Source organism: Aotus nancymaae, unplaced genomic scaffold (genome assembly GCF_030222135.1).
Source record: "Aotus nancymaae isolate 86718 unplaced genomic scaffold, 86718_ANA_hifiasm-v0.15.2.pri h1tg000028l, whole genome shotgun sequence".
In the NCBI taxonomy this organism is placed as follows: domain Eukaryota; kingdom Metazoa; phylum Chordata; class Mammalia; order Primates; family Aotidae; genus Aotus; species Aotus nancymaae.
Window position 1 is genome coordinate 29,034,860 of NW_026988441.1, and position 13,972 is coordinate 29,048,831.

A 13,972-nucleotide genomic window follows, 5' to 3' on the forward strand; every position below is an offset into this window, starting at 1 on the left:
AGTCCATTTTAGTGTATTCATTTAAGCGATGTCCCCAAAGTGAGTACAGTTTAGCCTAATGTTCCAGATAGACAGTCTTTTTTTTTTTTTTTTTTTTTTTTTTTTTTTTTTATTTCACTCTTGCTGCCCAGGCTGGAGTGCAGTGGTGCAGTCTCGGCTTATTACAACCTCCGCCTCCTGGGTTCAAGTGATTCTCTTGCCTCAGCTTCCTGAGTAGCTGTGATTACAAGCATGTATCACCATGCCCGGCTAATATTTGTATTTTTAGTAGAGACGGGGTTTCACCATGTTGGTCAGGCTGGTCTCGAACTCCTGATCTCAGGCGATCCACCTGGCTTGGCCTCCCAAAGTGCTGGGATTATAGACGTAAGCCAGCATGCCCGGCGGCATGGACAGTCTTCACTGTTAAAGTGGATGCCTTCTTTCCTGAAGCCTGCTGTTAGAGACAGCTCCCCCTACCCTCACTGGTGATATGCTCTTCACTCCTTCTCTTTCTTTGGTCTTGCAGGGTTTCTATGTTGCACTGAGACTGGTGGCCTGTGCACAGAGTGGCCATGAAGTGACCTTGAGCAATCTGAATTTGAGTATGCCGCCGCCTAAATTCGTGAGTGTCCAAGCCCTTCAGGTTCACATTCTTCTAATACCACATGCGTGTGCATGTGTATGTGCATGTGTGTATGTGCACATGTATCTCCATGTTTTCTCTAGCCTGCCTTTTTTATTGTGAAATCCACATAATAGAAAATCAGTCATTTTAAAGTGAACTATTCAGAGGCATTTAGTACATTTACAGTGTCGTGTAGTCATTACCTCCATCTGGTCCCTCAAGGGGACCCCACCCACATTCAGTAATCACTCCTTGTCTCCCCCACTCCTAGTCGCTGGCAGCCATTAATCTGATTTCTGTCAATGGATTTCTCTGTTGTGGACATTGCATATCAGTGGAATTCTATAACATGGTCTTTCGTGTGTGGCCTCTCTCTCAGCATCGTGTTTTCAGGGTTCATCCGTGTCTTAGCATGGATCAGTTCTTCTGTACTTCATTGTGTGGATGGACCACACTTTATCCATTCATCTCTGTGGACATGTGGGTTATTGCCACCCTGTTGACTGTTGTGAGTAGTGCTGCTACAAGCATGCATGTACAAGGATTTGTTTGAACACTCACTTTTAATTCTTCTGAGTGAATACCTGGGAGTGGAATTGCTGGGTCATGTGGTGATTCTGTGTTTAACTTTTTGAAGTCTTTACTTTTTTGAAAGCACTTTGAAACGTGTATCCTTTTCAGCAAACCCACCCTCCTATGATTTAATTCTGTGCCAGCCACAAAGGAATGTTTCTGTCTCTTCTCAGCACGACACCAGCAGCCCTCTGATGGTCACGCCACCCTCTGCAGAGGCCCACTGGGCTGTGAGGGTAAGTGAATGGGGACAGCTCCTTGGCTGTCCTTCAGATAGAATTCTTCCAGCAGTTGTTCTGGAATTGCTCTAGCTTGATGTTGTTCAGACATTTTATAGGATGATTGTGTCAGCTCTTCTGTCTCCGTCTGAGTGGCTGCAGTGCTTGGATGCAACACCTCTTCAGATGAACATGTTTTACAAAGGCTGCAGCCCTTCACTGTGATTGGGAGTTGCCTTTCGGGACAACTAGCTAAGTGTCAGGAGTTGGATTCTTTTTTTTTTTGAGACGGAGTTTCTCTCTTGTTACCCAGGCTGGAGTGCAATGGCACGATCTCGGCTCACCGCAACCTCCACCTCCTGGGTTCAGGCAATTCTCCTGCCTCAGTCTCCTGAGTAGCTGGGATTACAGGCATGTGCCACCATGCCCAGCTAATTTTTTGTATTTTTAGTAGAGACGGGGTTTCACCATGTTGACCAGGATGGTCTCGATATCTTGACCTCGTGATCCACCCGCCTCGGCCTCCCAAAGTGCTGGGATTACAGGTGTGAGCCACCGCGCCCGGCAGGAGTTGGATTCTTAAAAGGCTGCAGTTTAAATCTTGCATCTTTAGGTCACGTTCTGTGGTTTTTGCTGCTTGTGTTGCTTATGCAGAATAGAAGAGGAAACGGTGAGAGCTTGCAAGCACGTGGACCCCCAAATGTGTTCCTTGCTTTCTCGCTTTTTTCCAGCGACTTTGCATGCTACTGTTCTTTCCTCCCTGACGTTCTGATTGCTTTCTGAAAAGCTTCCCTCAGCACTGGAAGTGTTATTTTTAAAACAGAGGATGTTGTGGCTGGAAAGATGTGCTACTGCTTCCAGAAAGAAGAAAAAAAAGCGAGGGCTGGCTTCTAAGTACAGAATTCTTTCTAAAGGAGTGAGGGTGGTTCCCGCAGATAACGCGAGGCCTCCTCACCTTCCCTTCGCTTTCAAACTGCTGCGTTTCCTCACGTGCTTGTGCCTCCAATCCTGACATCAGTAACACTCTTGCTATCAAATAAAGGCAGACCTACCCCCCGCCCTAAGCACTTTCATCCCGTGTTTACACGGTTGGTTGGTTTCCTTCTTGGAGAGGTTCTGGGCTGGGTGAGGGCATCTGTGCAGGGAGAGGACATGAAGACGTGTCATGTGGCCAAGGAGTCATGCAGCCACCTCTGTCATCAAGCACTTTGCCAGTGGCGATCATGGTGGTGAAGGGTTTCTCCCTGTCACCCAGCACATTGTGCGGACTTTGAAAAAGAGCTCCTTTGGCCAGGTGTGGGTGGCTCATGCTTGTAATCCCAGCACTTTGGGAGGCCAAGGCAGGCAGATTGCCTGAGGTCAGGAGTTCAAGACCAGTCTGGCCAACATGGTGAAACCTCATCTCTGCTGAAAATACAAAAAAATTAGCTGGGCGTGGTGGCGTGCACCTATAATCCCAGCTACTCGGGATGCTGAGGCAGGGGAATTGCTTGAACCAGGGAGGTGGGGATTGCAGTGAGCCAAGATCACGCCACTGCACTCTAGCCTGAGCAAAAGAGCGACTCATTCTCACAAAAAAAGAATCAGAGCTCTTTGTCATGAGAAATAGCGCCAAGAGATCTTATTCTTTAATATGTGGTGGCTCTTTTCCAGCAGGGGTTATGTTCAGGCCTCACTGGAAGAGCTGGGACTGAGGGGCCTGGGGACCTTGCAGAGAGGAGTCAGGGAGCGAGGGACCGGGTGCTGTAATTGGGGTGGACTGTGGTCAAGAGAGATTCTGTATTCCTTTCACAGCCACAGTCAGAAAGAACAAGCCCGAAGTGCCAAGTGTTTGTTTCTGTTGTGAACATTCCTGGGCTTCTGAGGGCACTGAGTCAGCAAGTCCGATGGCTGGGAGAGGATCCCAGGCACCCGAGACAGACCTGCAGCGCTCAGCTTCTCAGCACCGACAGCTGTGCACTGGCTGCCTGTGACCTCACCTCTGTGACTGAGGGCGCTGTCTTGGTTTTTCTTTTTAAAAATTAAAAGTTTTGGCCGGGCGTGGTGGCTCAAGCCTGTAATCCCAGCACTTTGGGAGGCCGAGGCGGGTGGATCACGAGGTCAAGAGATCGAGACCATCCTGGTCAACATGGTGAAACCCCGTCTCTACTAAAAATACAAAAAAAAATTAGCTGGGCATAGTGGCGCGTGCCTGTAATCCCAGCTACTCAGGAGGCTGAGGTAGGAGAATTGCCTGAACCCAGGAGGCGGAGGTTGCAGTGAGCCGAGATCGTGCCATTGCACTCCAGCCTGGGTAGCAAAACTCCATCTCAAAAAAAAAAAATAATAATAATAATAGTTTTTTCCAGCATCTGGAGTGGATCGGTTAAAAAAAAAGAGAAATTAAAAGTTTTTGTTGTGGTTGAAAGACATATCACATAAAATTTACCATCTTAACGACTTTTAACAGTGCAGTTCAGGAATGTTAAGTACATTTACAATGTGCAGCCATCACTGCCATCCAGCTCCAGAACTTTCTGTCCTCCCAAACTGAAACTCTATATCTGAACCTCCCACTCCCTCAACCCCTGGCACCCATCCTTCTGCTTTCTGTCTCCGTGGATTTGCCTAGGGAGGAGGGGACCGCCTATAGATGGTGTCATGCAGTATTTGTTTTTTGTTTTTGAGATGGAATCTTACTCTGTTGCCCAGGCTGGAGTGCACTGGCACGATCTCGGCTCACTGTAACCTCCGCCTCCCGGGTTCAGGTGATTCTCCTGCCTCAGCCTCCTGAGTAGCTGGTACTACGGGCACATGCAACCACGCCCAGCTAATTTTTGTATTTTTAGTAGAGACCAGGGGTTCACCATGTTGCCCAGGCTGGTCTTGAACTTCTGACCTCAAGTGATCTGCCCACTTTGGCCTCCCAAAATGCTGGGATTACAGGCGTGAACCACTGTGCCTGGCCTAGTTTGTTTTTGCTTTTGTTTTTTATTTTTAGAGATGGGGTCTCACCATATTGCCCAGGTTGGTCTCAAACTCCTGTGCTCAAGTGATCCCCCTGCCTTGGCCTCCCAAAGTGCTGGGACTACAGGCACGAGCCACTGTGCCAGCCTCATAGAGCATTTGTATTTTGTGTGTGCCTGGCTTATTTTACTTAGCATGCTGTCCTCAGAGTTTGTCCACACTGTAGTATGTGTCAGAACTCACTTCCTTTTTGTGGTTGAGGGATGTTCTGCTGCCTGGATCTACCTCGTTTTGCTTATGCATTCATCTGTTGATGAACACTGGTTGAGGGTGTTTTCTTAGTGTTCCCAGTAGTTCCAGTGTGTGGCTGAGCAGGTTGCAAGAGGTGTACTCTCTCTGGGTCCCACTCACCATGGGCCTTGTTTCCTTTGGAGGGTGAAACAGACTGGAAGCTGCTGCCTCACTCATGGCCCCTTTCATGGGCTACCTGCGCTGTATCTTTCAGAACAGCAGGAGCTGCGACTCTGCATCCTAATGCTGTACCTTCCCTCTGTTCATGAAGAGCGATTCCTATTTATGTAGTAATTTATTTACCATTAGAAACGGAGGGCTTCCTGTAATATGGCCAGGCTTGGTGGCTCATACCTGTAATCCCAGCTCTTCGGGTGGCCGAGGCAGGCAGATCACTTGAGGCCAGGAGTTTGAGACCAACCTGGTCATCATGGCAAAACCCTGACTCTACAAAAAATACAAAAATTAGCCGGGCATGGTGGCACATGCCTGTGATCCCAGCTACTCGGGAGGCTGAGGCACGAGAATTGCTTGAACCTGGGAGTTGGAGGTTGCAGTGAGCCGAGATCGCGCCACTACACTCTAGCCTGGGAAACACAGCAAGACTCTTGTCTCAAAAGAAACAGATGGCTTCCTGTATTTATTTAAAGTTGGTTTTGATAATTATTTGCTCAAGCACTAACATCTGCTCACACTTTTGTCTTTCTGGTACAAGTGGGGTCCTCGGAGGCAAGTGAGTGATCTTTGTCTCCCTGCAAAGACACTGTGCCACTGTGGGGTACCCCTGCCCCATTCAGGCATCAGCTAGGATGAAGGGTGAGACCTAGGGCCAGGACCTTCCTCCCGAGGACCTTGGCTCCCAGCTCCAAGGTTGCTATAATGCTATTTCCTTCAGGGTGTACGTGCACTTTGGAAACCAAGGGGTTGAGACTGTTCTAAGATCATTTGGTGCTTTTAGCCAAGGGCAATGATGGATCCATGACCATTTTCACTCGGCTTTGGGTCAGAGCTCGGTCTGGACACTCACACAGGCGAGGCGCACTCTCCTACTCACTCGAGCTATTTCTTTTCAACTAGGTGGAGGAAAAGGCCAAATTTGATGGGATTTTTGAAAGCCTCTTACCCATCAATGGTTTGCTCTCCGGAGACAAGGTCAAGCCGGTCCTCATGAACTCAAAACTGCCTCTTGATGTCCTGGGCCGGGTGAGTGGGCCGTGGGCTTGGTTCTTCCACACTTGGTGTCCCTGCTGTGCGTGGGAGCCACCATTCTCTTTCCCCATGGTGCTTACGAGGCTGTTGCTCTGTTTTCTCCCTGTGCCATCAGGGGCTTCATCAGGGCTCCTGTGGGTCCATCTTGGCTGGCTCAGGGCTTCCCAGGGTGCAGATCACAGTGCTCACCCAGCCCTGGGGAAGGTGCCAGAATCCTTCCATTTCACAGATGAGGAGGTGGACTCAAAATTGAAATTGCTACCTGGGGCTTTGGGACCAGTAGAGCTCAGCCTTAAGCTCCCCAACCTGGGCTTTCCCCTGTTCCATTATGCTGAATGTTGGAATGTGTGTCTTTATCTTTTTATTTCTTTTTCTTTTTTATGAGATAGAGCCTTGCTCTGTTGCACAGGCTGGAGTGCAATGTCGTGATCTCGGCTCATTGCAACCTCTGCCTCCCGGGTTCAAGTGATTTTCTTGCCTCTGCTTCCTGAATAGCTGGAATTACAGGTGCATGCCACCATGCCTGGCTAATTTTTGTATTTTTAGCAGAGATGGGATTTTACTATGTTGGCCAGGCTGGTCTTAAACTCCTGACCTTGTGATCTGCCTGCCTCAGCCTCCCAAAGTGCTGGGATTACAGGCGTGAGCCACTACGCCTGGCCCATTGTTATTTTTTTGAGATGGAGTCTGATTGTTGCCCAGGCTAGAGTACAGTGCTGCCATCTCGGCTCACTGCAACCTCCACCTCTCGGGTTCAAACAATTCTCCTGCCTCAGCCTTCCGAGTAGCTGGGACCACAGGAGCACACCACCATACCCAGCTAATTTTTGTACTTTTAGTAGAGATGGGGTTTCACCATGTTGGCAGGCTGGTCTCAAACTCCTGGCCTCAGGTGATCTACCCGCCTCGGCCTCCCAAAGTGCTGGGATGGATGACAGGCTGAGCCACTGTGCCTGGCCATCTTTGTATCCATGCATCTATGCACTCATGTTCCTCTGCATCCCTGTCTATGATCCATTCATCTGTGTGTGCACATGCTCCTGCAGTGTGTTTATCCACGCATCTGTGCGTGTGTCTGTGTACTCGTACGTCTATGCTGCTGTGCCCCCGTGCGTTCATATTTATGCATTCATCCGTGCACATGTGCATCCGTGCCATCATCCATCTGTGCATCCAGGCACCCACACGTCATGCATCTGGTCAGTCATTCAGTAGGCATTTTTCTGAGCCCGCAGTGGACCATGCCTTGTGCTGGGCAGTGGGAAGGTGGGGATGATTAGATACTGTCAAGGAAGTCAAATAAGTAATGGCTGAGATACTAAGACTTAATTACCGAGGGCTCAGTATGTGCAGGCCAGGCCCTAGTGCTCTGCATGAAGACGCACATCCAGCACTTGGAGCCACCCTGTTACGGACTGTGTCTCACACCCCTCCGCCCCCCATTTTTCACATGGGGAAGTGGATCTTCAGGGTGGATGGATTGTACAGTTGTGGAAGGGTGGATGGAGAAGGGATGAGGTCCTGTTGCAGGCAGGGGTGGGCAGAGTCCCATGTGCATTCTGGAGCAACTGTCCTCAGAGCCTGGCCTGTCCATTGGACAGCCCTGCCCCTGACACTGCATCCTGGATAATCATAGTTTGGCCCAGTGAGGGTAGTGGTAGAGGGGAGGGTCCCTGACCCTCCTGAGCAGGGGGAGCAGGGCAGGCAGGGAAGACTTTCTAGAAGAGGTACCCCTGGTCACATCCTCCAGGGTGAGGGCAACTCTGGCGGAAGTCTGAGCATGTGGACAACTTGAGCGAAGGCACAGAGGCTGCAGATAGCCTGGCATGCCAGTTAGGGCCAGGGCTCCCTCTGGGCACTTCGGTCCCCTAGGGGACATTGGGCAATGTCTGGGGACGTTTTTGGTTGTCACACCAGGGTCGGGTGCTGCTGGTGTCTGGTGGGTTAAGGCCAGGAATGCTGCTCAACACCCTACAGTGCATGGCACGGCCCATGCTCCGAAGTGATCCGGCCTTAACGGCAGCAGTGCCGAGGTGGGAACCTTGGGCCGAGGGAGGACTGTGGAGCCCAAAAGGCCTGTTGGAGTCCTGGCTCCCTGGCAAAGCATGTTCAGGTCACCGTGGGATCTGAAGAGGCTGGGCTGGGGTGCAGGGCCTGCTGCTCTCAGGGGCTCAGCAGCAGCCAGGTGACAGGGCCTCATCTGCCAGGCTGAGGATCACGGTGGGGCAGGGTCAGGCGTGTGTTCTGGAGCAGTCCCTGTGGTAGCCAGAGGGACAAGACTGGGATAGGGAGGCCAGCTGGACGCTCTTGCCTGCGTGGGATGGTGAGGCCTGAGCTTGGACGCAGCAGCATAGGTGGAGAGGAGGATCCAGGTGTGAGAAACCTGCCTAGACTGAAGCCCTGGTGATTGGCTGGGGAGGGGTGATGCTGACACATGAAGCGTCGTGGATGGAGCCGCGGGCATCTGCTTATTTCCAGGCACTGGCGGCCTGCCCATTGTTGGCCTGGCAGGCAGGTGTGCCCATCCAGGAAGGCTGTCATGGGCCAGAAAGCTGGCAGTGCAATGGCGCTTGAGATCTGCATGTGTTCTAGGCACGGTCCAGAGCCCATGCCCGCCTGCCTCCTCTTCAGTGCACTGAGTGGGCCTGACACCTGTCTCACCAGCCACTGCTGGAGAGAGGAGGCAAGACCCACAGACCTGCTCAGACATGAACCCACAGCCCTGCCCAGCTGAGAATGCAAGGGAGGGGTGGGGTTTGCAGGAGTGAGCATAGGGAACATGGGTGTTTAGGGCAACACCTGTACTCAATCAAAGCTGTCTTTTCTAAGATGTCTCTGCAAGACAATGAAGACACTCAGGATAAGTTTAAAGTGTAGCCTTGGCCATGATTATAATCATGATGATTGTCAGAACGTGGATCTGGTGGTTGACAGTATTTCACAGGTGATGGCTTTTCCGAGAACCCGTGGACTGGTTCTGAAATGCCCGTTGACTGCCATCTCTTGACTCCAGTGAGTGCACGACTGAGAGTCTTGAGGTCTGGTAGGTGGTCTCACTCTCACCCAGTCCTTTCCTCCACAGTAACCCATGTTGGTCTCTCCCTTGCAGGTCTGGGACCTCAGTGACATCGACAAGGATGGGCACTTGGATCGAGACGAGTTCGCTGTGGTAGGTCCTGCTGCTTCCTTCCCACCCAGCCGAGAATGGAAACTTGCAGTGCTTGGGGGTTGCTGGATTTGTTTTTGTTTTTCTTCTTTCTTTTTTTTGAGATGGAGTCTCGCTCTTGCCAACCATGCTGGAGTAGAGAGAGTGGCGTGATCTCAGCTCCCTGCAACCTCCACCTCCTGGGTTCAAGCTATTCTCCCCGCTCAGCCTCCTCAGTAGCTGGGATTACAGGCACCCGCCACCATACCCGGCTAGTTTTTGCATTTTTAGTCGAGACAGGATTTTGCCATGTTGGTCAGGCTGATCTGGAACTCCTGACCTCAGGTGATGCTCCCACCGCGATGTCTGTTAGTGCTGGGATTACGGGTGTGAGCTGTGGCACTCAGCCTCTTCTTTCTTTTTATTTGAGATGGAGTGTTGCTCTGTTGCCCAGGTTGGAGTGCAGTGGTGCAATCTTGGTTCACTGCAGCCTCTTCCTCCTGGGTTCAAGCAATTCCCATGCCTCAGTCTCCCAAGTAGCTGGAATTACAGGTGCACTCCACCACAGCCAGTTAAATTTTTTTTTGTATTTTTGGTAGAAATGGGATTTCGCCATGTTGGCCAGGCTGGTCTTGAACTCCTGGCCTCAAGTGATCCGCCCACCTCTGCCTTCCAAAGTGCTGGGATTACAGGTGTGAGACACCACACTCAGGCTTCCTTCTTTCATTTTTTTAACTGTTTATCTTGACATAGTTCTTCCTATGTGGAAAGTTTCAGGACAGGTTGAGTATCCTTAATCTGAAAGTCTGAAACCAGAATGCTTCAATATCTGAAACTTTTTGAGCACCAGCATGAGGCTCAAAGGAAGCGCTCACTGGAGGATTTTAGATTTCAGAATTTTGAATTAATAAGCTGAACCAGTAAGTGTAATAGACACATTCAAAAATTCAGAAAACTGCAGAATCTGAAACCCTGTGGTCCCCAGCATGTTTGGATAAGGGATACTCGACCTGTAATACAGATAATTATTTTTTGTTTTTGAGACAGAGTCTTGTGTTTTCAGCTGGAGTGCAGTGTCGTGAACACCCTTGCTGCAGCCTCAAACTCAAGCAACCTCCCTCCTTGGCCTCCCACAGAGGATTCTTTTGAAAACCTTTCACTTGAATTTCCCAGTGTTGTTGATTTACTACATTCGTTTTCTCTTTCTCCTCTCTTCTTCCTCCCTCCCTCCATAACTATCTCGCCCTCCCCACCGCTGCACCAAGTTTGCCTTTGAACCATCTTAGAGTTAAGTTGCAGACATGATGCCTCTTCATCCACAAACACTTTAGTGTGTATTTCCTATAAACAAGGACTTCTTACACATAACCATTTTCCACTTCAAAATCAGGAAATTCACATGATAGCATCACATTTATGATATTTATATTATACCCGGTATATATACCTTATATTCTCTATGACTGTTCTATTATTATCTAAGCCAAGACTATTACTCAGATTTTATCAGTTGTCCCACAAATGTCCCTTGTGTCTAGAGAGAACCCAGCCCCGTGTGTTACATCCGGTTGTCCTTTGTCTCTCGTTTCCTGGAATCTAGAACAGTGCCTCCATCTCTCTTTGTGTTTCTCGACGTGGACTTTTGTTTTTTTGTTGTCATTGTTTTGTTTTTGAAAGGGAGTCTTGTCTGTGACCCACGCTGGAGTGCAGTGGTGCGATTTCAGCTCACTGTAACCTCTGCCTCCTGGATTCAAGCAATTCTCCTGCCTCAGTCTCCCGAGTAGCTGGGATTAAAGGTGCCTACTGCCACGTCCGGCTAATTTTTCTTTTTGTATTTTTAGTAGAGACAAGGTTTCGCCATGTTGGCCAGGCTGGTCTTGAACTCCTAACTTTAGGTGATCCACCCACCTTGGCCTCCCAAAATGCTGGGATTACAAGTGTGAGCCACTGTGCCTGGCTTCAATGTGAACACTTTGAAGAGCACAGGCCAGCAGTTATGGCGTGTCCCTGGGCGTGGGCCTGGCTGCCAGATCCTCTTGATGACCCAGGTGGTGTACTCTTGTGGGACAGGAATCCCATGGAGGCCACACCCTCCCTACGTGGGCCTCCCACCTGGGGGAACATGGTGTTAACATGTCTTCTTACTGCCATGTTGACGTTCATCACTGGGTCAAGGTGAAGGTTGGGTTCCTCTGGGCAGTTGCTCTTTTTCCCTCTGTGCTCAGTTCATCTCTTGTGGGGGTCGCCTTGAGACTGTCAACACCCATGACTCTCAGACTCTTCCCTGAGAGTTCCACCACGGCTGATGAGTCTTGCCTTAATCGGGCAAGATTAATTATGATGATGGTGGCTATCAAAACCATCATTCCTTGCACTTTTATTAGTTAGCCTTCCACAGGGAATTTATTTCTGTGGCTGTGGCCTGCCTCATGGATGCATCCTCAGTTCCACTGGTTTTTTTTTTGTTTTGTTTTGTTTTATAGAGACAGCATCTCACTCTGTCAATCAGGCTGGAGTGCAGTGGCATGATCACAGATCACAGCTCACTGCAGCCTCCATCTCCTGGGCTAAGGTGATCCTCCCACCTCAGCCTCCCAAGTAGAGGGGCCTGCTCCTGAAGTATGTACATGCCTCTCTTCTGGTGTCTTTAGACTTCCAAATCCAGTGCTGGGAAGTTGCCAGGCCTGGAGCCGGTGGCCTCCCTAAGTGGTGAAGGGATGCATAGGGAGTCTGGCTTGATTGAATTCTTTCCGTGTGCACTTCAGTCTCGTGTCATCATTTAACACGTCTTGGAAAGTTACACATCAAAAGTGACTCATCAGGATCAATTAATTTTCACTCTGGTTAGCTTGGGATCGTCCTCACAGAGTGTCTGTCCTGTCACTACAGCCCCCGAAAGGGCTGCCCTCTGCCTTCTCCTGGTGGTCCCTGGTCCCAGCCTTACCCCTTCAGCGCCGTTGTCGTTTGCACCCACAGGCCATGCACTTGGTGTACCGAGCCCTCGAGAAGGAGCCCGTGCCCTCCACCCTGCCTCCGTCCCTCATCCCACCCTCCAAGAGAAAGAAGACTGTGTTCCCTGGCGCCGTCCCCGTCCTGCCCGCCAGCCCCCCTCCAAAAGACAGCCTCCGCTCCACGCCATCCCACGGCAGCGTCAGCAGCCTCAACAGCACAGGGAGCCTGTCCCCCAAGCACAGCCTCAAGCAAACACAGGTATGGAGCCCTCAGCAGACACAGCCCTCTCAGACCATAGTAGGATGTTTCTTGGGAGTTCTTAACAGGTAATCCCAAAACGGTCAAGCTCGTGATGAAATGTTTTTAAAAATTATTTGCGGCCGGGTGCAGTGGCTCCTGCCTGTAATCCCAGCACTTTGGGAGGCCGAGGCAGGCGAATCGTGAGGTGAGGAGATTGAGACCATCCTGGGCAACATGGTGAAACCTATCTCTACTAAAAATACAAAAAAATTACTTGGGCGTGGTGGCACATGCCTGTAATTCCAGCCATTTGGGAGGCTGAAGCAGGATAATCATTTCAGCCTGGGAGGCGGAGGTTGCAATGAGCCGAGATCGTGTCACTGTACTCTAGCCTGGCGATAGAGCAAGACTTTGAAAAAGAAAAGAAAAGAAAAAAAAATTTGCTACAGGGATTCACAATGAACTTTCTTATTCACTTGCATGTAAATACCACCCTGTACACACCCACATGCTCCCACCTCCCATCTCCTCCTTTCTGCTCTGCTGCAGCCGCAGGCCTCTGGGTGGTCCCGGCCTGGCCTCTTCCAGGGCCAACTGTGTGTTGTCTTGTCTCCATGTTCCTCGCTCTTGTTAGCTTTATGAGAACAGCATTAGTTTTTAGTGATAATTTCAGCTTCTAGAACACTCTCTGGGACTTAGAAAATGCTTAGTAAGGGCCAGGTGCGGTAGCTTATGCCTGCAATCCCAGCACTTTAGGAGGCTGAGGCGGGTGGATGACCTGAGGTCCGGAGTTCGAGACCAGCCTGACCAACATGGTAAAACTCCATTTGTATTAAAAATACAAAAATTAGCTGGGTGTGATGGTGCGTACCTGTAATCCCAGCTACATGGGAGGCCGAGGCAAGAGAGTTGCTTGAACCTGGGAGACAGAGGTTGCAGTGAGCTGAGTTTGCACCATTGCACTCTAGCCTGGGCAAGAGTGAAACTCTATCTCAAAAAAAAAGAAAGAAAGAAAATGAAAATGCTCAGTGAGTGGTAAGCGTGTGGAGTGATCTGGTGAGCAAGGGAGGCATCTCTCCCATGTGAGGAAGACACGTGGGGGCTCTGTTCCTCCCCATGGCCACATCTTATGTATCCAAAAAGATGCTTCTTGGTTTGGCAAATGCAGGCATTTTTAAGATCGTCTAAAACCCGAGAAAGCGACGCAGAGTTATATCTGGAATCACGCATCATTCCCTGCCTCATTTGCGGTTTCAGAGGCACAGCAGTGAGTGAGTGGTCGTGACAAGAGCCAGCCAGCATCACCACACAGCTTCAGACTGTGGACAGGAAGGATGAAAATGTAAAGTGAAGTATTCCACTTGGGAGGCTCGTTTCCAAGGAGCTTGTAGAACATGGCACTGCGCCACAGAGTTTCAAAGAGGCAATCTCAGAGGGGTCCGGGAGGGCTCAGTCACGGGGCCTGACACACCTCCTGCCATTGCTGCAGCCCGGGGGAGACGCAGGGCCCACAGGTGTTAGCCTCCCCTTGGGGAGTTTCACGTGGCTGGCTGTTAGCAAGCCCGGCTTCCAGGAAGCCCAGTCTAGGCATTTTCACCAACCCACTCATCATACCTTGGCACATGCTGGGGGCACTGGGAGGGTCCCCAGTGACCATGTGACAAGCTCCTGCCCTCCATGAGGGTGACAGGTGATTGGCAAATCAGTGAACTAAGGAAGGTTGGACAGCCTGAGCCAGCAGGATAGAGCTGGGTCTGGAAGTGTATAGGGTGTGTATGGGGTGTGCTCTGC

General features: G+C 50.4%; 1 protein-coding gene across 11 annotated transcripts in view; it reads left to right on the forward strand.

Moving 5' to 3' along the window:
* The window catches only part of EPS15L1 (epidermal growth factor receptor pathway substrate 15 like 1), a 121,477-nt gene that overhangs the window by 36,664 nt on the left and 70,841 nt on the right, over positions 1 to 13,972 (forward strand). For all 11 annotated transcript variants that reach the window (XM_064381687.1, XM_064381680.1, XM_064381682.1 and 8 more), the window contains 5 exons: positions 509 to 604; positions 1,354 to 1,416; positions 5,713 to 5,838; positions 8,954 to 9,013; positions 11,966 to 12,199. In XM_064381687.1, coding sequence (XP_064237757.1) covers positions 587 to 604; positions 1,354 to 1,416; positions 5,713 to 5,838; positions 8,954 to 9,013; positions 11,966 to 12,199 — 501 coding nt within the window. In that variant the 5' untranslated portion in view covers positions 509 to 586. The remainder of the gene's footprint in view (positions 1 to 508; positions 605 to 1,353; positions 1,417 to 5,712; positions 5,839 to 8,953; positions 9,014 to 11,965; positions 12,200 to 13,972) is intronic.